Source organism: Poeciliopsis prolifica, unplaced genomic scaffold (assembly GCF_027474105.1).
Source record: "Poeciliopsis prolifica strain line A6 unplaced genomic scaffold, Auburn_PproV2 SCAFFOLD136, whole genome shotgun sequence".
In the NCBI taxonomy this organism is placed as follows: domain Eukaryota; kingdom Metazoa; phylum Chordata; class Actinopteri; order Cyprinodontiformes; family Poeciliidae; genus Poeciliopsis; species Poeciliopsis prolifica.
Genome location: NW_026562511.1, coordinates 199,053 through 222,974, shown reverse-complemented (window position 1 = coordinate 222,974; position 23,922 = coordinate 199,053). Strand labels below are relative to the sequence as shown.

Genomic DNA, 23,922 nt, shown 5'->3' with positions numbered 1-23,922 from the left:
CACGACAGACTGCTACAGGAGAGCCTTCCCGCACACAGCATCATAGGCCAAATAAATATTCTTACAATTACATTTAGTTTTTTTTTTCCTTTAATTCAAATATTTTTGAATTGATAAACTCGGATTAATGAAGTGAAGCCTTAGTTCCGTTTTGGGAACATGTAGCTTTGTTACTTTTTGGTTCTGGTTCAGTAGAGTCCAGTTTAACAATGGTCACAGCAGAACCTACTCGCTGTATATTTAAAGGTTGTCGGAGGTTTAATAGCTTGTGTCTGTGTGACCATGGAGGTTAAGTTCATTTAAAGCAGCTGCAGCTCAGCCAGTTGTCCCTGCAGCAAGGTTGTCAAAGACGCTTTATGTGTACAGTGAAGCCGTGAAAAAGCCGAACCACCAGCAGGTAGTGGGGTGTAGTGAATAATTTAACCCTGGAGGTGTAGTTCATTCATTGAAGCCTCATGTTTCTCAACTTAAAAACATATTTATAGCAAAGCTAACTCACCTTCTGTCTCTCTTCTGTGTTGGGCTGCTGTTTAGTAGGCGGAGATGCGCCTCTTCGGCTTAAAGACAATAAATATTCTTTTACGTCACAATGTATGTTTATTATATTATTAATCTTTCCATTTTAAACCAAAGTTTCTCTAATATAAAACAAATAATCAAATTATGATTAACATACAATTTGAAATAGTTGTTTCTGTTCAGGCACGACTTGGTTGCCTAGAAACAAGGGTCCTGGAGCTCAAACGGAAAGAGGGACGGAGACGCGCACTGTGTAGCATCATGGCTGCTTCCACTCGGTCTCAGGTGATTTCTCTCTACAAGATGATGCTGAAGGAGAGCAGCAGGTTCCCCTCCTACAACTACAGGTGAGTCCGGGGCTGTCGGCGGTGTGAGCGGTCTTTCCGGCCGGTTTAAACCGCCTGTCAGTGGTTAAACACGCAGCTAGCCGCTGCGTTTACATGGAGCAGCTCAGTGTTTATGAAACGCTGGATGTCCTGGAGGAGACCTGAAGGTTCAGTTTCCAGGCTAACATGAGCTCTGGCAGTTTAAACCATCAATGTGAGCATACATTAATGCGCACAACATCAGCTTTAAAACACGTTTAAATCTGATGGTGTTCAGGTCGTGGTGAATTAACTGCTGCTTTAAATAGTTTACATCTCATAATGTTTGTTAAATCTAACGTCACTATTGATGTTTTATTTCGAGATATGGATCAAATCCTCCAGTCAAAGTAACTCCAAATCAACATTGTTTTTCGCAGATTAACTGTCTACATTGGCCTTTGAAGGCGCTATCTTTATGTTCCTGTTTAATAGGATTTTTTGTATGTCATTTTTTTAAAACTATGCAATATTTGTCTCGAAGCTGTCTTAGTGCTGCCCTCTTTGGGACGAACAGTGGTATTGCAGTTTTCCAATTGGTTCCAGCGGTTCAATCTTAAAGTCTACGTCACAGCTCTGGTTCGGGTATAAAACCATAAAAGTCTCCAATCTCATATAAGAGAAATGTTGCTAGATTTGTCTCTAGTCGGTTTTAATGACGAAAAAAAGTTTCTAGAGGGTCTGAAGAGTTGAATATTGTGATAAGTGGCAAACCTTAACATGCTTCAATCAGCCTCCAATTTGGCCACTTCCCTTTGTGGCTCTTGGCTCCGCCCACTTTTGGTTACATTTTCCGAACTTTGTCAGGAGGCGGGGCTTACTACATTTTAAAAATCTGGATATTTCAAACTGGATCTCACATAGTCTTCTATGTTCTGGTTCTCCAGTGGCTGGAAGTTCTGACACCAGGACGATTTGAAACGAGGAATCAAGTGAAACTTTTCTGTAACACCTGCTGGAGGTGTGAGGTACTCTGATAGAAACAAAAGCAACGACAGGTGGCATCTTGATACTGGACCTGTTCAATTTAGCACAGCTTGGTTTACATGGGCGCTTGGTTCATCGGAGCTGGGTGACTGAGGTGAAGCTAAGGGTCAAAAGCACATGTGTGTTCAATGACATGCTAAAATCACAGCACCATCTGATGGCCTGGCATGACAACTGCAGCTGACTCCAGCTGTTTAGGCGTTCTGTCAAAATTAGAAGCTTTTCCCCAATTAAAATATGAAAATGTCGTCAGTTTACTTCTGTAAACGAAGCTTTATCTTCATTGTGTAAATTCTGTGAAATGATCACAAGAGATCCGAGGTTCAGTTCTGACTGAATGGACTTGGTAGAGTGGTGATTCTGGAGGTTCTGGGTTCTGGAACAACCCGACCTGTGGACCACTTTATCTGGAGCAGAACCGGCCAGTCAGCTGATCTGGGATTTACTTCAGCATCTTCATAACCATAAAAACTAGAAATATTGTTGAGTCGTAGTGAATGAGATAAAGCTGAAACCTCCCACTGAGGGACAATAAAGCATAGTTTTATTCTATCAGCCATAAAAGGACGGCTTCCTGTTGGGCTTTACGTCTTCATGAGGTTTCGAAGCTTTGACAACTTGGGGCATTATCGCCACCTAGTGGTAGCAACACGTTACAATCCCAGGAAAACAGAGGCAGATTTAACGGAGACATATTATGAACAATCCACTTTTTCAGCACTTAAATACATATTTTTGTGTACTTTGAGTGTTTAGGAGGGGAAAAAAATGTAAATTTATTCTCTTCTTGTTTTGTGTAGATAGCTTTATATTCTTGTTATTTATTTTTTAGTGTGTTCATTTTGCTTTATTCGCTGTAACTTGGTTCTTGTGTGTTAGATCACAGCATTTGCTGTGGAGCTGCTGAACAAGGTCATGACTTCTGGCTAATCAGTTTTATGAATCAGCCATTTTTTTCCCTCACTAATATTTTAGTCGAGGTTCAGTTGCAAGGAAACAAGTCAAAATGTTCTGGATCGCATCAGAGCCTCTTCAAAGTGTCTGGTAAAATAACATTTTTTCAGGAATGTTCCCACATCAGAGTGGAAATAAAAAAATGAATCGTATTAAAATCAAGCTATAAAATTTCTATTTTACTGACATCTCTTGTCTCTGCGTCAGACTCCTGATAAAATGCTAGCATGGAGCCGCTGCTTGTGAACATCTCCATCCTCTCTGAGCTGCGCCTCCTCTTTGACACACAAAGTGCCGCTCTGTCCTGGCGGGGAGCAGAGCAGCGCAGCGCAGCGTGTGGGAGTGATTTGCTCCTGCTCTGAGCCGTACCTGTGAGCTTCCAGGTTGTTGTGGAGTGACCTGAATATGCCAGAAGTTGCTGCCGGCGCTGTTCTGTTGATGCTGCACTAACAGCCAGGCAGCCGATCGCTCGCTGCTCTTCCTGGAATAAAACTCTGCCTGAGTTTGGAAGGTTTTGTCAACCAGAGAAAACACGGAAACCAACAGAAGTCAGATGAAACATTCATGATCTTGCACAGGAAAGTTAAACAGTGAGGTGATGAGGAGCAGAGCGTTCTGCAGAGAGCAGAACCTCAGCACTTTGGGTCGGCTCAGGGTGGACAGGCAGAATATAGTAAATACAAACTGTTTCATTTCCAGCTCTGTGGTGTTTCCTGCAAAGTCAGGCAGACCTGAAACCAAAGTACCGACTCCTGGTAAAAGTGAACAACATTCCCTGGTTTTACAGATGAACAGTGATTGATCTGTTACATCTGAAGTTGTCTCGGATCATAGCTGATCTGCTGGCTTAGATCAAATATGGGACTTGAAGACTTTAGTCTTTAGCTGCTTCTCCTTTATCAAGTCTCACTCCGTCTGATTAATGTGTGGTTTGGTTCTAGCCAAGGCGATTGAACTTTATGAAAACAAGGAATGAAATTCACACCAAAGCAAACCGATGTTGCGTAGTTCCACTGACAGAACGTTGACCACCGGTCCTTGGATCTTCACCGCTGCTCGTTCTGAAGAGACTCTCCCGCTGAAATCATTCTGCTCTAAGAGTTGATGCACATTCACCAAGGACACACTCTTCCACCTCAAGAAAGCTTTTTGACGGCAGACAAGATGTCCGCCGGCCATTGGGGTGGTTGAGATGCTTGAAGTCTAAAGTGACCAATGAACTAACAGGGTCAGCCGTCAGTGTAGTGATTTACTGAAAACAGGGAGGAACTGATCTGCTAATGGAGAAGAATCTGGAAAAGTTCAAGCCAATGAGGCGGAGAAGTGGCTTTACGTAGGGTTGGGTTTCTCACAGATCACCGATCACTGAGCTTTAAAAAGCCTGACTGTTAACCAAAGGGGTTGAACTCAAACACCAAACGCATCGTCAAACAAGAGCAACGACAGACGTGACCTTTTCTGTCCCCAATCAATGGATGTGTTGAGTAATGCCAGAAGCTCCACCCTAACTGTACCACCAACCAAGGGACCCACTGGGTTCAGGAATGATGTTTTCCTGGTTACTATAATGTACTGGATCTCTAAATGGAAAGGAGGAATTATCGTAATTAAGAACAACCCGACTGTCAGGTGTCCTAATCCTGCTGTTGTCTCTCCTCTCTTTCCTCCTGATGTCTTTACTTCCCTGCTTAAAAATATCCTCCACCTGCAGCATCCTCCCCCCATCATCCTCCCCCCAGCATCCTCCCCCCAGCATCCTCCCCCCAGCATCCTCCACCCACCACCCTCCACCCACCATCCTCCACCCGCATCCTCCCCCCAGCATCCTCCACCCACCACCCTCCACCCAGCATCCTCCCCCAGCATCCTCCCCCCAGCATCCTCCACCCAGCATCCTCCCCCCAGCATCCTCCCCCCAGCATCCTCCCCCCAGCATCCTCCACCCACCATCCTCCACCCACCCTCCACCCAGCATCCTCCCCCCAGCATCCTCCACCCAGCATCCTCCACCCACCACCCTCCACCCAGCATCCTCCACCCACCACCCTCCACCCAGCATCCTCCCCCCAGCATCCTCCACCCAGCATCCTCCCCCCAGCATCCTCCACCCACCACCCTCCACCCAGCATCCTCCCCCCAGCATCCTCCACCCACAACCCTCCACCCACCACCCTCCACCCAGCATCCTCCCCCCAGCATCCTCCCCCCAGCATCCTCCCCCCAGCATCCACCCCCAGCATCCACCACCCAGCATCCTCCACCCACCACCCTCCACCCACCACCCTCCACCCAGCATCCTCCCCCCAGCATCCTCCACCCACCATCCTCCCCCCAGCATCCACCACCCACCATCCTCCACCCAGCATCCTCCCCCCAGCATCCACCCCCCAGCATCCACCACCCTCCACCCAGCATCCACCCCCAGCATCCACCACCCTCCCCCCAGCACCCTCCCTCCACCACCCTCCCCCCAGCATCCTCCACCCACCACCCTCCCCCAGCATCCTCCACCCTCCACCCAGCATCCACCCCCCACCATCCTCCCCCCAGCATCCTCCACCCACCACCCTCCACCCACCACCCTCCCCCCAGCACCTCCACCCACCACCCTCCACCCACCACCCTCCACCCAGCATCCTCCACGCTGCATGGATGCTCTAAGAACTGCCAACTTATCACCAAGATGACAAACTTGTGATGAATAAGTGATTGTGAAAATCCAGTCTCAGTGTCTCCTCGCCTCCTTTCCTCGTCTCCTCTTCCCTTCCTGTCTCTTCGTCTGAAGATCAGAGAGGAGATTTCCCTCTGAAGTTCCCATGACAGGATGACTCACTCTCTCACAAACACGCCGTTCAGTCATTCACTGTCTGGAGTCTCTGGCTGTCGGGTTTTCCCTCAATGAGCTGACAGGTACAGAAGCTGCTGCTGCTTATTAATAAATACAGATACAACAGTAACTATCAGTTCTTTCTCTGATCCGTCCTTCGCGTCTTTCTGGTTTCCTTCTCTTCAGGCAGACTCTAATCTGGATCTCTCCAGTCTGTCTTTGGACTCCAGGCCTCAGAAACACTTTTAGTTTCTGCAGAAACAAGATGTTCTGACAGCAGCAATGAAAACATCGAGTCAACTTAAAGTCCATCCATCCATTAATTTGTCCATCACTCACTATGTCCGTCAACCCGTCCAATCCGAGTTCCCCTGCTGGGACAGAACATCCTGTTCTGTCCATCAACAGGATGTCCGCTGGTCAGGCTGTCCATCCCATCTTATTCTCCCCAGGTTGATGCTATTAATGACCTCCAGGTTTTCAGTACCTGGCCTGCTGCTCTTTGATTGGCTGGTTGCTGCATCTCGTTGCGTTGCCGACTGAAGCCGCAGTGTCACTGCTGAGCCTTCATCCTCCTCTCTCCTCAGGTCCTGGGGGATACTGTGCTCATAAAGCAGGAAGCGGCTCCCGCTGCGGCGCTCGCTCATCAGCAGCATCTTTTTGTGCTGCTGCAGGTTTCTTTATATGCGAGGAGCAGAAAAACAAATAAATAAGCGGTTGTTGTTTTTTATTGCGCCGCCCTGAGGTTTGTTTGGCTCTAATTTATCTTCCTGTTGGTTTAGTGTGGAGCTGTTTCCACCTCTGGTCGGCTGTTTGCTCCTGAACTCCTCCCAGGGCTTAGCAGCTCCTGCTTCCCTCCCTCTCCGCTCGTTGGCCTGCCTTTCCTTATAATAAATGAAACCACAGCGTGTGTGTGTGTGTGTGTGTGTGTGTGTGTGTGTGTGTGTGTTGCAGGACGTATGCACTGCGGCGTGTTCGTGATGCCTTCAGGGCCAACAGGGAAGTGGAAGATCCAAAAACGGTGGAGCGGCTGATGGAGGAGGAGAGCAGATGCTGGTGCTGATTCAGAGACAGGTGTGACACACACACACACACACACACACACACACACACACACACACACACACACACTCTCACTGTAACAGGCAGGTTGAGGTGGTATTCCCGGTTCTGGACGGTTCTGGTCCAGTCTCAGAGCCAGAGGGGGCCGTGAATACAGATGAACACCTGCGCTCTGACTGACCACCTGTCGGCTCATTACTGCAGGCTAATCGCCCGCCCAGCGCTCACTTTGTTCCCATAACGACCGCAGCTTCTCTCGGCCAATCCCAGAGGAGGACGGGGACAACATTCCCAGCCAGGTTTATGAAACGTTTGGCTTAATGTTAGTGGTTTGGGGTGGATGGAAGTGGTTTGGGGTCTATAGAGGGGTTTTGGGGTCTATAGAAGTTGTTTTGGGGTCTATAGAAGTGGTTTTGGTCTATAGAAGCGGTTTTGGGGTCTATAGAAGTGGTTTTGGGGTCTATAGAAGTTGTTTTGGGGTCTATAGAAGTGGTTTTGGGGTCTATAGAAGCGGTTTTGGGGTCTATAGAAGTTTTTTTGGGGTCTATAGAAGTGGTTTTGGGGTCTATAGAAGTGGTTTTGGGGTCTATAGAAGTGGTTTTGGGGTCTATAGAAGTGGTTTTGGGGTCTATAGAAGTGGTTTTGGGGTCTATAGAGGCGGTTGTGGGGTCTATAGAGGCGGTTTTGGGGTCTATAGAGGCGGTTTGGGGGTCTATAGAGGCGGTTTTGGGGTCTATAGAAGTGGTTTTGGGGTCTATAGAAGTGGTTTTGGGGTCTATAGAGGCGGTTTTGGGGTCTATAGAAGTGGTTTTGGGGTCTATAGAAGTGGTTTTGGGGTCTATATAAGCGGTTTGGGTTTGTGCAAATTGTTTTTGTTCTAAGTGTAGAAAGGTTGGAAGCTCAGTTCATTCCTGCCGTCTAAACCAATCCCATGAATGTTTTGACATTTACGTCTTCGTCCCGTTTTGTCTGCAGTCAACGTTAACTATCACATTTACATGCTGACATTTCCCTCCCGAACCCGGTGGTCATGGTAACAGTAGCGCTGTAGACCAGCCAGAGAGGGAGGATAACGAGGAGCGGGACCCAAACCAAAACATCAGAAACGGGGAAACCCAGTTTGTTCTGGTTTACTGGTTGTACTGGGTAAGCTGGAGAAATGCCTGATGGTGGTGTGTGTGTTTGGTCGTGTTTGCTGAATGTTGATAATATTTATCTGTCAGTATTTTCCATCCGCCTGTTGGTGGCGGCAGGTTGAGCAGCTCCCATATTCATGAGGTTTTCTCCAGCTGCTCCGATGTTTTATTTATCGCAGCAGAGAAACGATCTGAATGCAACAGCACCATGAAACCAGTAAACACACTCACTGGTTCTACTGGGGCAACACTGGGTCCGTCATACTGGACCCGTCATACTGGGCCCGTCATACTGGGCCCGTCATACTGGGACCGTCATACTGGGACCGTCATACTGGGCCCGTCATGGCTAGAAACAGATCTGCTCATGTTCCAGATCTCCGAGGCCCTCAGCATGACTCAGCCACCACCATGCTTGGTCGGTCTGTGATGCTTCATGTTGCTTGTTGAGCGTTTCAGATGTTCTGGTTTGGATCCATCCGACCCGATCTGAAACCGGGTCGACCAAAGCCACCTTCACTCACCAGGCGACTCATATCGAACCTTTTCACCAAGAAAATCTGCATTTTATCCCATTATTACATTTTATTGAGGCAGTCTGATTCATTTACTGATTAAAATCAACATTTTTAAACACATTTTGAAGAATCGCATTAGAAAACGATGGAAATGATAAAAATCAAACGTCCTGAAAGTCCAAAGTTCAGCCATATTAACCAGTAACCAGGCTGACAGGGTGAATATTTTTCACTTGAACAGGTTGGTTTGTAGTTTTTTTGCCTTTAATAAATCAATTAGTTAAACATTAACAGGAATCCAACTAAACTGAATATAGAATAAATTCCAAGTTCTTCCTGGGTAATGAAACCAGGAAGTGGAGTTTTGTTCCTGGTCCTGAATGAACAGCAGCGAGTTTCATACTGTAGTAACTCTTCACTTCTGGAGAATCGGTTCCTGACGCCTCATGGCTCCGTGTTTACCTTCTCGCCCACGCTGAGTCAGACGTTACAGCGGAGGAAGGCGCTCGCCGCTACGACGCATCAGATACTACGGCCGCAGCAGAAATCCATACTGTGGCTTCAGGTTTCCTCCGCTGAGTCCAGATCCAGGCGGCGCATTAAAGAGGCAGCGCAGCAGAACACAGAGGAGGAAATGCAGACCTAAACATCCAACACAAATCCATGAACATCAGGGGATGTTTTTGTGCTTCCAAGGGCAGCGTGACCTCGGCAGGGTGACCTCGGCAGCGTGACCTCGGCAGCGTGACCTCGGCAGCGTGACCTCGGCAGCGTGACGGCCTCCAGGTCTCTGTGTTGGTGTCCAGTGTGGGCGTGTGGCGGTAGCTGATCTGGCGCCCGTGGGCGTCCTGGCGCTCCTGCGCACCGCCGCCGGCTCCCCTCTCTGTTAAAAAGTTGAGTTTGTTCCTAATTGTGTCTGAGGGTCCCTCAGGCTGCGTGAGCCGCTGTGCCTTCGTAAGTTCGTTAGGGAGTAAAGATGATGGATTGCAGCTGCAGAGCCGCCTCTGTTTGTAGAGCAGCAGCTAAAGCAGTTTGCTCTCTGTAATGAGTGCCAGTTCAGGAAGCAGGCCTTAAAACGGAAATGAGACGCAGAATATAGACGTGAATCTGCAGATCAGAGGAGAAACTTATTTACTTTAACTCCTTCAGCATCTGCAGCTTCAACACATCAGTCCCACCGCCGAGCAGAACCAGAACCAGGACCCGCCAAGAAACAGCCCCAGAAGGCGGCCGGGGAACATTCAGCTGGTCGTTTCTGATTAAACATTTCAAAGCAGCGATTGTCTCTGGGCTGTAATATTAAACATGATGAAGACTACCTGGTGGCCTTCGTCCTGGTTTGTTCTGTAAAGGTTAAACTGATTACCTGCTCAGCCTGGAGACGCCGCCATGCAGCGGCTACCTGCTCAGCGCGTCGCCGTCCTGCAGCTCAGATGCACATTTAACTAGATCGTAATAAATCTGACCTTTGTTGGTACCGTGTTTACATCAGTTTTAATGTCACACCTGAACTGGATGCGGAAAGGAGCAGCTGCTCACATCTCAAAGCCACTGATGCAGAAACTGGAGCAATCACAGAGCATGGCAACGAAACCTACAGTCAACCAAAACCTACAACCAACCAAAGCCTACAACCAACCAAAGCCTACAACCAACCAAAACCTACAACCAACCAACCAAAACCTACAACCAACCAACCAAAGCCTACAACCAACCAAAGCCTACAACCAACCAAAACCTACAACCAACCAAAACCTACAACCAACCAACCAAAGCCTACAACCAACCAACCAAAGCCTACAACCAACCAAAGCCTACAACCAACCAAAGCCTACAACCAACCAAAACCTACAACCAACCAACCAAAACCTACAACCAACCAACCAAAGCCTACAACCAACCAAAGCCTACAACCAACCAACCAAAGCCTACAACCAACCAACCAACCAAAGCCTACAACCAACCAAAGCCTACAACCAACCAAAGCCTACAACCAACCAAAGCCTACAACCAACCAAAACCTACAACCAACCAACCAAAACCTACAACCAACCAACCAAAGCCTACAACCAACCAAAGCCTACAACCAACCAAAACCTACAACCAACCAAAGCCTACAACCAACCAACCAAAACCTACAACCAACCAACCAACCAAAACCTACAACCAACCAAAACCTACAACCAACCAAAACCTACAACCAACCAACCAAAGCCTACAACCAACCAAAGCCTACAACCAACCAACCAAAACCTACAACCAACCAACCAAAGCCTACAACCAACCAAAGCCTACAACCAACCAACCAAAACCTACAACCAACCAACCAAAACCTACAACCAACCAACCAAAACCTACAACCAACCAAAGCCTACAACCAACCAAAGCCTACAACCAACCAACCAAAGCCTACAACCAACCAAAACCTACAACCAACCAACCAAAACCTACAACCAACCAAAACCTACAACCAACCAAAGCCTACAACCAACCAAAAAGCCTACAACCAACCAAAACCTACAACCAACCAACCAAAACCTACAACCAACCAAACCTACAACCAACCAAAGCCTACAACCAACCAAAACCTACAACCAACCAACCAAAGCCTACAACCAACCAACCAAAATCTACAACCAACCAAAACCTACAACCAACCAAAACCTACAACCAACCAAAACCTACAACCAACCAACCAAACCTACAACCAACCAAAACCTACAACCAACCAAAGCCTACAACCAACCAAAACCTACAACCAACCAACCAAAGCCTACAAACCAACCAACCAAAACCTACAACCAACCAACCAAAACCTACACACCAACCAACCAAAGCCTACAACCAACCAAAACCTACAACCAACCAACCAACCAAAACCTAACAACCAACCAAAACCTACAACCAACCAACCAAAACCTACAACCAACCAACCAACCAAAGCCTACAACCAACCAAAACCTACAACCAACCAACCAAAGCCTACAACCAACCAAAACCTACAACCAACCAACCAAAACCTACAACCAACCAAAACCTACAACCAACCAAAGCCTACAACCAACCAACCAAAACCTACAACAACCACCAACCAAAACCTACAACCAACCAACCAAAGCCTACAACCAACCAACCAACCAAAGCCTACAACCAACCAAAGCCTACAACCAACCAAAACCTACAACCAACCAACCAAAACCTACAACCAACCAACCAAAACCTACAACCAACCAACCAAAACCTACAACCAACCAACCAACCAAAACCTACAACCAACCAACCAACCAAAACCTACAACCAACCAACCAAAGCCTACAACCAACCAACCAACCAAAGCCTACAACCAACCAACCAACCAAAATCTACAACCAACCAACCAAAGCCTACAACCAACCAACCAACCAAAGCCTACAACCAACCAACCAACCAACCAACCAAAACCTACAACCAACCAAAGCCTACAACCAACCAACCAACCAAAACCTACAACCAACCAACCAAAACCTACAACCAACCAACCAACCAAAACCTACAACCAACCAACCAAAACCTACAACCAACCAACCAAACGCAGCTTTTCTTCCTCCCGTCTTTCCTGGTTGTCTGGTCCCAGGTGATGCCCCCTAGTGGTCTGGAGGACCTGCATTTACTGGAGTCAGTTTGGGCTGTTTTATACTTTTTTCCATTCTCAACATTATTCTGCTGCATTTGTTTTTTTTTTTGCATTGTGTGTCTCGGAGTTTGCATCATCCGTTTGTCCCTATCAGCTGCCGCAGATCATGATCCACTCAGCGACAGACAGAGTTTCACAAGCCCACAGCATCATTCCTCCTCCTCCTCAGGTGTTTCTGGTCCATCATCTCTGGTCTCCTCTGTGGGCTATGATGTTTCCTCCTCCTCCATCCTGATGCAGCTCAGTGGACTTCAGTCCTGCCGCCATCTTGTTCTGGAGAGAAGAGTTCCTCCTTCCAGGCGGCCATTTTTGTTCTGCTTCATGCTTCAACCAGGAGGAAGCAGTGAGGATGCACTTAGTTTTCACTTCCTGCTTTATGGTTCTAACCAATGTGCTTTCTGTTCTCTTACCTGAACCTCTGAACTCAGTTTTCTCGTTGCGTTTCGGTCAGCAGATTAATGAATCCTAAAACCGTGTTCATCGAGCAACGCTAGGAGAAATGTCGATGTTCTGCTCCGACTGGGGACCCGGTGGGTTCTGGGGAAGCCTGATCCAGTAGCGGAGGAGAAAAGTAGGGCAGCGCCCGGCATGAGTTCTGCGTCATCTCCTCCTTTCTCTCTTCTTCTTCCTCCTCCTCCTATTCCTCCTCCTGTACTGTTTCTGCAACGTCCTGAAGGTTCTGGTATTTCCACCGCAGACGCCTGTATGCTAACAAAGTTAGCTCTGTTAGCTCTAACCGTGTTAGCGAGCTGATCAGCTGGATGAAAGCTGACACCTTCGACGTCCTCCTCCTCTGTAGCAGGTGGAGAGAAGCAGCAGCTTCTCTGGACTTCATTATGGCTGCAGACCCTTCGTCATCATCATCATCCAGATTATCTGTGAAACGAGGCGCTGCTGACCAGATGAGGTCCGGTCGGACCGACAGGTCAGAAGGTCAGAGCTCCAGGGTTGGAGTTGAAGGACCGGCTTCCTGAAACCAGATGTGAGGAGCGGCCATGTTGTTCTGTCCCAGTAAAGAGATTTAGATAAAACCAGAAGCTAAAATCACTAACCTGTTGTTTGTCCTTCGTAAATAAAGTCAGGGCCATAAATGACCTTTGGATGACCTTTGGGCAGCTCTGACCTATAGCAACACCATCAGATCCAAATGGTTTGACGGCCACAAGAGGGAGAATGAGGCGTTTAAGAGACTGAAGCTGCAGTCCAGAATCACAGCCCATGTTGGGACGTCTCTGCTCGGCCCGTGTTTGGGGACGTCTCTGCTCGGCCCGTGTTGGACGTCTCTGCTCGGCCCGTGTTGGGGACGTCTCTGCTCGGCCCGTGTTGGGGACGTCTCTGCTCGGCCCGTGTTGGGACGTCTCTGCTCGGCCCGTGTTGGGGACGTCTCTGCTCGGCCCGTCTGTCAGCTCCAATAGACCAAACCTGAACCATAATTAAACTGATTTGTCATCGTTCGTCACAGTAACTTCTGGGACATGTTGTTACTTTTAACATGTCAGTCTCATCTGCTGGCAGACAAACGTCTGTTTCAGACTGAAGTCTTCTGATTTCCCTTCTGATTTCCATCGGGAGCGTTTTGCGTTTCCTGCGACACGTTTCAGGTCTAATGCAGAGAAATGAGCGCTGCGCTCAGCGGGAGAGGAACGGCGTCCGTCAGATCCTCCTCCGGTCCTCCCAGAACCAGTTTCTACCCTCTGACTGAAGTTTGTATTTCAAACTGACTGCTGAGGTCTCTGAGCAGATCAGCTGTAAAAATGTCTCCTCATGACATCGAGCGCTGCTCTGTGGGCCGAACTCCTCTCAGCTTTACCAGTTTCCTGGCTGATCGATGAAACCTCAGCCTGGTATGTAAAGCGTAGCTGATGTAATCTGTGCTGAAGCTGTTAGAGATGATGTAATGTGATAAACACGGCATGTGATTTCAGAGCTGCAGCATCTGCTTTCTGTTCCTCCTCGGCGCATTTCTTCCGTTTGTTTTTCTTCTTCTATTCTTAGAAATCTGGAACTGATGCAACGTGGATCTGCTTCCTCCTCCTCCTCGACACGCATGATGAAATTCATTGACTGGAGAATGCAACGGGACCGGAGGGTGGCGGCGAACCAGGAGCAGGAAGTAGGTGGGGAGGAGGAGGAGGAAGTCACCTGACCGGGTTTCATCTCAGCAGCAGCTGAAAAACATCAGGAAACTCGACGAGGTTCTGAAGCTCCTCATCCAATGTGAAGGACAAAGAACAAAAGCTTTAAACTCTTTACTTTTATATGAACTCCATTTTTTCCCCTTGACGGTCCGGTTGACCCGGTTCTACTGAAACCAGAACATCTGCTCCACCTGCAGCTGCTGTGGTTCTGACCCAAACCAGCCTATTCCCCTCCTGGCCTGTGGGGGCGCTGCACCAACAACCACTGCAGGAAACGACACTAAAACCTCTGGAGACGCTGAGAGCAACTTCCTGTTTCACCAGATGAAACAAGATGGAGGCGTCAGAGTTTAGTGATTTCTCTTAGTCTTTGGCTGAAGACCAGGAGCCATTTCTGCTGCTAGCGCTAGGCTAACATGTTAGCTTTGGTTACCCAGAATGCCCTGCGCTGTAGTCCATTTCCTGGTTTTGGAGCGCTCTCTGGTCCGCTTGGCGTTCACATTCAAACCAATCAAAGTTCACTTCCATCGAACCCAGAGGTCAGAGGTCACTTGGCATTCACACCTCACCAACCCAACTGGACTTTGACTAGACCGATGGACTGGAGTCTGGTTAAAGTGACTGCTGGGAAAAAACTCTTGGTTTGTTTCTTCAGTCAGTTTTGGGTTGAAATGCCTGAAATACCAGCTGGACCTGCAGAGTTGGTTTGACCCCAGCGACCTGGATCAACCTCCAATCGGACGCGCTGACGCTGCCTCTGATTGGCTGACAGACAATGTCTCATCCTTCACTGTCATGACTTTTAATAATTTATCGCATTAACAAGCTGATTTTACTGTGATTTTAATTTTATTTCTTATTTAGTGGACACACCACAACAGCGAAACAATTTCATTGACATCAGCAGAAGATGGGAAGACATGAGAAACTCAGCAGCCGAGGGGAGGATCTGTGTTTCTGCTCCCTTTGCCTCCTGTTTTCAGTCAGTGTATTCCAGTCAGTTTCCAGTCAGTTTCCAGTTTGCTGTCTGTTTCCTGTTTGCTCCGGTCAGCTTCCTCCGCCTCTCTTCAGCACGTTTCCTATCGATTGTGTCGTCCCAGAGTGACTGCTGCTTGTTTTCGCCGCTCGTTGCATTGATGTGGTGAAAGTTTTTCTCCGGCTGCAATAATAACATAATTAATGACAGGAAGTGACTCCTGGCAGTGAAAAGCTCAGCGAAACGAAGCGGGGGCAGCAGCTCTAACGGTGCTGCCGTTTCTGCTGGCATCAACATCCGGCTGGTTATTCAGAGGCTCATTGAATTGAACTGTGCGTCTGATGATCCGTCTCCATCGGTTTTCTGTTGCATGTGAACGGATTCATCAGTTCACATGCAACGATGTCACTTTGCTTCAATCTGTTTAACCTCGCTGTGGAAAAACACATTTTACATTTCGTCAATAATCCTGATAACTAATAACTGAATAAACTGAAGAAACTTTTATCTTCCATTCAGTAAACAAGTTTATTGAAGCTTAAGGAGAGGATCATGTGACTCCTTCCTAGCATAGCTTCATTTTAGTGCAGCTTCTATGTTAGCGTAGCTTACATTTTAGCTGCCATTTTATCACAGCTTCCATTGTGGCTTCTTGCTGTGACCTTTGACTTTTGTTGGACTGCCATAACACCATCAGCCTTACACAGCCTTCTTTTCCACACACGTCTCTTTTCCCTTTATTTTGCCTGAACACTCGTCCAGGATCTGCCATGTGGGCGGAGCCTCTGCCGAAAGGGGAGGAGCTACTGGTGGCGTTTCTGTGTGGCGTCGTGTCAACCTGGGAAGATGAAATCAGTTCAGTGTGAACTGATGATGGTTTTAACTGAGATCAGCCTGGAAACACCTGAGCCTCCTGTAGGAGGCGCTAGAGAGCAGCAGTGGACCAGATGTTGAGTTTTTCTTCTGTGATCTTTACAAACCGATGGATGAAGGATCTGGCTCTCCTATGAGAGGGAGGTCAGTTCAAGGTCGAATCGTTCTGTAAATCTGCTGCTTCGCTGCATCAGAGGAAAGATGCTTCACATCTGAGGAAACTTTCCAGATTCAGTCACAGAGTAAAACCGTAAATTAGAGGAAAAGACGGGAGAAGGACGAAACAATGGAGGCATAACGAGCTGGCAATTTATCCCCTTCGTCCTCTTCCTCGCTCTGCCTTTGGCTTCATCAGACTGAAACGGAGATCAGAGGAGTCCGGCCATGAGCGAGGGAACTCCACACACACACACACACACACACACACACACACACACACACACACACACACACACACACACACTCACACTCTGAGCTGGATGCTCCGGTGTGTAAGTGCGGTTCGCCTCGGTCTCTAATTAAGGAGCGTTCGCTGCAGAAGGAAATTAAGGTTCAGGAACGACAGATTTTCAAAGAAACTCCTCATTAAGGCAAGTTGGGCTGGAAGTTTCTGTTCCTCCCAGGAGATTCTTCACGTTCACCAGCTGGGCTGCCATTGGCCAACGCCTGAGTGGGCGGGGCCTACGGGAAGGAGGTTTGAAGGTTGACCAGCAGCAGGGTGTAAGTGAAGACGTCCCATCGGTCGGTTTCCAGTCGACCCAGACGCAGCACAGGGAGGTTCTGGTTGCAGACCCGAACAGAACCTGAGAGCCGGTGCTGCAGGAGGAGGAGAGCTTCTAGTTGGGCTAGCTGCTCTCAAACTGTGGAGGATCACATGAAGTTTCCTCTGATTGGTCAGTGAGCCATTAGCTTAGCATACCGTTAGCTCAAAGGTGTCTTTGTATTGACAGCGGCTTTACCACGTCAGTTCAAGAGGTTTTCACAATTTAAACATCTTTTAAAGTGTTCACATGTTGGTCGTTTCGACTGTTGGAGCATCAATGATGAACACAGAGCTGCATCCTGGAAATGAAGCTTGCTTTTTATACTTTCACTGTATACATGAGAAAAACTATTTGAAGAACAAATATTAACAAGAAAAGCAACAGTTTAGTTTCTAAATGTGAAAGGAGCCATTTTGAAATTCTAACTTAGGTAGTTGGAGGCTGCTAGCGCATTGCTACACCATGAAGCCACCATGAAGCCGAGACACTAACTCACCCTGAAGCAATCGACCTCAACCCTCTTCTGTCTCGGTTCTTCAGACAAGGTGTCAAAATGTAAAATTGTTTTGTAATTTTCCACTCATAAAACATCAAGTTGCAAATGCAAAAGGTCCAACTATGAATCCCAGACATGCTAGCCTCCACCAACACTGCCCATCATCTCCTCCTACCTAGCTTCTCCCGCTAACTGGCATCCCGCTAACTAGCTTCTCCTCCTACCTAGCTTCTCCCGCTACCTAGCACCTCCTGCTAACTTGCATCTCCCGCCACCTTGTATATCTGCTAACTAGCCCCTCCCACAACTGCTACCCAGCGTCTCCTGATAATTAGCATCTCCTGCTACCTTGCATCTCCCGCTAACTGGCGTCTCCCACTAACTAGCTTCTCCCGCTACCTAGCACCTCCTGCTAACTTGCATCTCCCGCCACCTTGTATATCTGCTAACTAGCCTCTCCCACTACTGCTACCTAGCGTCTCCCGCTACCTAGCTTCTCCTGATCTTTCCTTCGGTCTCCTGACAAAAGTTTAGCGTCTTTAGCAACATGTCTCCTAAACTCTGATGTTGTGCAAATGAAACGAATCTAAGTTTTTTTTGTTTGTTTGTGGATCTGTGGATGAAGATAAAACTCTACGGCTGCGTTTTGCTGATTATGAGAAATAAACGACCAGTGCAGCTGCTCAGCAGCTCAACAGGAAACATTCGGTTTTAGCACCTTAACAGTGAAACATTTCCCCAAGGCGCTGATGCAGAGCAGATACCAGCAGCAGATATGATGGATTTCTGACATAAAGTCCAACAAAAAGATTTTTGCTTCATAAAAGCTGAGAGTTTAGATGTGAAGAGTAAAGCATGAGTGATGTGTGGTGGCTGGCTGTTTAATGTGGAGCTGCTCTGCCTCCACCGGCTAAATGTTCTCTCCTCCACAACTTTATGAAAAGCAATAAAAAAGAAAAGAATTGGAAAAAGGAAGAGGAGACTGTAAATGTCAAACGGAGAAACAGATACAGAGGAAGGCGCCGCTTTTCAAACGGGACCCGAAGCGCTTTTAACGTTCATGAATCATTTATGAGGAGAGCAGAAACTCTGGCACTTTGGAAAACACAGGAAGTTTCATTATTAGCAAGAAACGGGCGGCTGCAGGCCCAAGATGGCCGACACGTCCGGGTGTCCACCGCAGGCCCAAGATGGCCGACATGTCCAGGTGTCCACCGCGTGGCCAAGATGGCCGACGTGTCCGGGTGTCCACCGCGTGGCCAAGATGGCCGACATGTCCGGGTGTCCACCGCGTGGCCAAGATGGCCGACAGGTCCGGGTGTCCACCGCGTGGCCAAGATGGCCGACACGTCCGGGTGTCCACCGCAGGCCCACAGACTGATGAAGGTTTTCATTCCTTCAGTCGGAGAGGCTCCTCCTCTTCCTCTGGCGATGAAGCTTCTCGTCCTGCGGTCGCTGTCTTTCCGTTTCCTGTGCTGGTGGAGCTCTGCTGACATCACATCCTGTTGGACCAAACCCGGGTCACCATGCGTCCGCCATGTTTAACCATCAGTTAATCACATGATGATTAAAACCTGCCAATAATTCCCCTTACATGATTTATCTTCATAACTTTTGATGGACAGTTTAGAAACTTCATGATACATTTTATTGTTTGGATATTTAAAATGTCTTCCAGTTTTAAATGTTTATTAGCATTTAAATTGGTCTTGGAGTTCTTGCTTTTTATAAAAATGTTGTTAAAACAACAACATTATTGTTAATCGTGACAGTTTATCATCAGTAACATTTATTGTGACAGTAGAGACGAGGTAAAATTAAAATCGATGGTTTTACTGCAGAAACATCCAACCTTTAATTTGAAACATTTCAGTTTAAACCCACTAAATCGCTGAATGAATAAACGTTTGAGCTAATTGCATCGGTGTTTCCACCCCTCTGATCTCCTCTCAGATGAAATGCATGCTGGGAGCTCAGCTGATTACTGTCCAGATCGCGGCTCCGCCCGGTGCGGTTGTGGCGTTTGAGCCTTTTTCCAGGGTAAATCCACAGAGCCTGCTCTGCGGCGAGCGGCTGTCAGACGGCCGGGTGTTGCGTTGAGGATCCGTGTCTCCTGAGCCCACCTGAGAGCGGCGGTGCGATGTTAATCTCACACCTCCTGCCTGGTGGGAGGACTGAAGGTCACGACTGGTTCTGGTTTCTGCAGCTGAGCGGATGGATGCCGTGACGTTCAGAGGAGCTCGAGTCAAAACGCATCGTCTGGTTCTGTCTCTGAGGAAGTCGGGCTCTCAGAGGATTTTTTTAAGAAATGTTCTTATAGTTCACCTGCATTTAAAGGTTACAGGTAAATTTAGTCTAAATTTCACCTGAAACCACATCTAACCCCTCAAACTAGCAGCAGTGGCTAATAGTACAGCTAATTTCAGTTAAGTTAGCGCACTTAGCTTCCCCTAAATGAACTTTTCGAGATAAACGGTAAAGCAATAGTTTGAGATTTTATGAAAGTTCAGTTGAATGAAGCTCAACGTCTGTGTTGAAGGTTTGATTATCGATTGAATTTGAACTGAAACCATGAGTGAAAATCTGGTCCAAAGAATCACTTCCTGTAGCGCAAAGCGCTCAGGAGGGCGAGTAGTGACAACCTTAATCCTGTAGAGGGAGACATACTAGGCCTCTGACACATGGTGCAGGCTGTGGTGGTAGCTTTAGCTAAGTAACATGTTGATGTAGCGTTAGCAATAGCTTCTACTATGTAGCATGTTGATGTAGAGCTTTAGCATTAGCTTCTACTATGTAGCATGTTGATGTAGCGCTTTAGCTTTAGCTTCTAGTATGTAGTGTGTTGATGTAGAGCTTTAGCAATAGCTTCTACTATGTAGCATGTTGATGTAGAGCTTTGGCATTAGCTTCTACTATGTAGCATGTTGATGTAGCGCTTTAGCTTTAGCTTCTAGTATGTAGTGTGTTGATGTAGAGCTTTAGCATTAGCTTCTACTATGTAGCATGTTGATGTAGCGCTTTAGCATTAGCTTCTACTATGCAGCATGTTGATGCAGTACTTTAGCATTAGCTCTAGCTAAGTAGCATGTTGATGTAGCATTTAGCGTTGATGGGGCTAATATGTGTGGTTATGGCTCTAGCGTTAGCACAGAAGGCTTTTTCATTAGTGGTTTCCACCAATGAAAACCAGTAAGACATGGATTAGATGTTCGATGTTTCCTTTTCAGAGGTCAGAGGTCAGACTCATGTCTTTGTTTCCCTTTGGATCGACTCTGACTGGGTTTTTATCGTGGCTTTAATCGAGTTCTTCAGGGTTTTTTACTCCTTTTCTCTTTATTAGCTGATAATAATTTGAGGTTAAGCCTCTAATCTCTGTTCTTTTAAACTTTCCTGCATAAAATCCTTCTAATCTCCTGGGATTAAGCAGTTTAGTTCTCAGATTCATTGAATTTAAGTCGCTCTGTAGTGACTTCAACTTCCTGAGATTTTAAACGTCCTGATTTGTGTTTTTCGATCTGATTGATATCTGCTTTGGCCGATCTATAGCTGCAGTGGTAGAAACATTTTCTTTGAGTTCATAACTTCTGGTTCTGTTGGTTTGTAGCGTGGGGTTACGGGTCGGGCTCCTCTGAGGGACCCGTTGGGTTCTGAACCGGCTGCAGCTCTGCTTCCTGCAGGCACAAACTGGATTTGTTGGAGAATCCTGCAGGATCTGTGAGGCTTAGCTTGAGACGGCGACAGCAGCAGAACACGCCGGCTTTCCAGAACCGTCTGCCAGGAGGCGGGCCCGGTGCCTGGCCCGGCCCGGCGCCCGGCTCTGCGCCAGCCAGCGGCCCGGTGAGCAGAACCGCCCCTGTCCGGTTCTGGTTTCTGCTCTGAGGAAACATTGTAAATCTGCACACAGCAGCTTTAATTGAATGTCAAGCGGTGGCTGCAGTGTGAGCCTCCCTGAATCCTCCAAACGCGGCGCGGCGGTTCCATCTTCACAACTCGGCGTTGATATTCATGAGGTGAAACTGACAGCAGCTCCAGTAAAAGATGAAGTGATGCAGAGAGAGAAACAAATGTGGGGAGGAGAGGAGCGGAGCGAGGCCTTCCCTTTGTTACGAGACACAGCCGCAACAATTTACATGAGAGCCGAGCCTCCCGGCCGCCCATTGGCCGCCCCCCGCCCTCCCCACTACACCGCGCCGCAGCCAATCAGGAGGTCACACACACGGCGGGGGGGCTCCACGGCGAGAGACAGAAAGTGAAAGAGGGGATTCATGTGGGGGGTGAATGGCTGACGGCAGAATAATTAATGAGCCGGAGCCGAGAGAGGAGCAGCAGCATGGAGAGACGCTGCCCCCTGCTGGCACTGCAGCGGAACAACCACACACACCAAGGAGCAGGAAACCCGGACAGGCTCTGGTTCCGGTCCGAAACCCGGAGATTTTCTGGTTCCGGTCAGAAACCCGGACAGACTCTGGTTCCACCCGGACAGACTCTGGTTCCGGTCCAAAAGCCGGATCCAAACTGAGTTTTCTTCCTTCGGTAAACAACTTCTACACTCTTAAAGATCCTGCCGTCACTCTGGCAGGTTGTTGTGGTTCCGTCTCCATCCAGCTCAGATTGATGAACTCAGCACCGAAACCTAAAGGCCTCATTCAGACCCTCTGCTGATGTAATCTGGTGATGACCTTTGACCTCAGTGAACCTCCGCCTTCTGCTCGAGTCCAAGATGTTTCTCAGTCTGATTCTGCAGTATTTGACACCAGAGGGACAGAATCACCATCCAGTTATTGTCACAGTGACAGATCAACGTTCGTCTCCAGACCTCAGAGACTCTGTCTGAATGAGGTCAGAGGTCACTGGGTCAACGCAAACAGACATGAGGTCAGAAGGTCACAGCTGATCATTTCATCATTTTCTGTTTGCAAGTAAAAATCTTTTCTCTGGAGCTCCGACCCGCCGGAGCCGTCTGAGAGCTCACACACACACACACATATACACACACACACACACACACATACACACACACACACCCAGCCACACACACACACACACACACACAGCTGTCCTCCTCATCGTTCCTCCTGTTTGACATCAGAGTTCAGCCTGTTGACGTCACTCAGCCTCTCTGCAGCGCCGCCTGCTGGAGGAACCGGGCGCCTCGCTGCTGATCAGAGGAAACATTGAAACACTTAAATGTTCATTTCTGTTTCTAATTTTTGACATTCAGTAAATTAGAAAATATTTCTTTGACATTAATTAAATATGATTTTCAATCTTATAAATCAGCAACAATTTAAAGTATTTTCAGTTTATTTTTCATTCAGATTTTTTAGAAACATTTGTATTTAAATCATATTTAAAACGTTTTTATATTTATGAAAATTAAATTAGTTATATTACAATGTCACTCTAATAAATTGAATATATTTCCGATATGAACCAGCCAAACGTTAACATGTGATATTTTATCAACAAGTAGAGGTCAAGCTGTACGGTTTATTTTACTTTTTATGTGAAACTCCATCACTTTTATGTCAAACTATTGGAAAAAATCATCCTTGGTCCCTTTAAATGATTTCATTTAAAATAATTTCCTTGAGTCTTATTTATTTAGCTAAATTCCTTGTTTTTCCATCCAAATTGTGATTTTCCTGCAGTTTTCCAGCCTGTGGCTGACTTGTCCCTCGTGTCTCTGTCCAGGTGTCCATCGGGAAAATGTACGAGGCTCAGCGGACAGTGGTGGACGCGCCGTGACGCTTCGACCCGGCGTGACGCTTCGACCCGGCCTGTGAAATGCATTGTGGGAGATGTAGGCCGGAGTGAAGCTGGATGTTTTTCTGCCTGATGTTTCTCATGTTTCCTCTGCAGGAAAAACTCAAACTTTAGTTTGTTTTTCCTGAAACATGAAACGTCAGAGCTGCTGGATGGGAACATGTGAAACCGTCCTGCAGGAGACGAGGAAGACGGACGGTCAACTGTCAGCCGTTCTCCTCTGTGACGACAAGCTGTTTGTTTTTACAGTGAGGACTTCAAGTTTCATCTCTAAATTTGATTAAAATGCTTAATTTTTAGTGTAAAATGAATCAGATCTGCAGGCTCCTCCCCCTCTGTCCTAAGCCCCGCCCCCAGAGGAGTCACCATGGCAACGGTTCATGCAGATCGATATGTCCATTTCTGATCGATGATCAGATGATCTCAGCTTCTTCCTGCTTCAGACGTCAAATTAAAAGTTTCTCCAATAACATTTCTAGTTTCTGTTTCTTTATTCGGTTTCGTTTCTTTTCTGACTCGTTTTTATGTCATTTATTTTTTATTTTCTCAGTTTTAATCTTTTTTAATGTTGGCAGTTCTGAGTCCAAAAGCCTGAAGCCATGAAGGGAACCGGGTCGGTCCGGTTTCCCGAAGGATGGACGGAAGAATTCATCTTCATCAGTCCAACCAGCACAGACTGGATCTAAACTGGTACCGAGAAAAAACGGGCAGCTCCAACTGTTTCCCTCTGTGATGCATTCAGGGACACCTGGGGACCAGAACTCCTCTGTGATGCATTCAGGGACACCTGGGGACCAGATCTCCTCTGTGATGCATTCAGGGACACCTGGGGACCAGAACTCCTCTGTGATGCATTCAGGGACACCTG

At 47.4% G+C, this 23,922-nt stretch overlaps 1 protein-coding gene and 1 long non-coding RNA gene across 2 annotated transcripts; one reads left to right on the top strand and one right to left on the bottom strand.

Annotated features, from left to right (window-relative positions):
* The first annotated feature begins 739 nt into the window (after positions 1–739).
* Positions 740–23,036, top strand: LOC129355505 (LYR motif-containing protein 4B-like). Its single transcript, XM_055025108.1, is given in 4 exon segments — positions 740–866; positions 6,607–6,689; positions 6,692–6,726; positions 22,983–23,036. Coding segments are annotated over 4 exon segments (258 nt in total). The 5' UTR covers positions 740–780.
* LOC129355510 (uncharacterized) lies at positions 10,701–11,438 on the bottom strand. Its single transcript, XR_008605283.1, has 3 exons — positions 11,267–11,438; positions 10,923–10,998; positions 10,701–10,832 (listed from the first exon to the last, which is right to left on the bottom strand). It is a non-coding gene; the product is annotated as an uncharacterized LOC129355510 (long non-coding RNA).
* Positions 23,037–23,922: the final 886 nt, after the last annotated feature.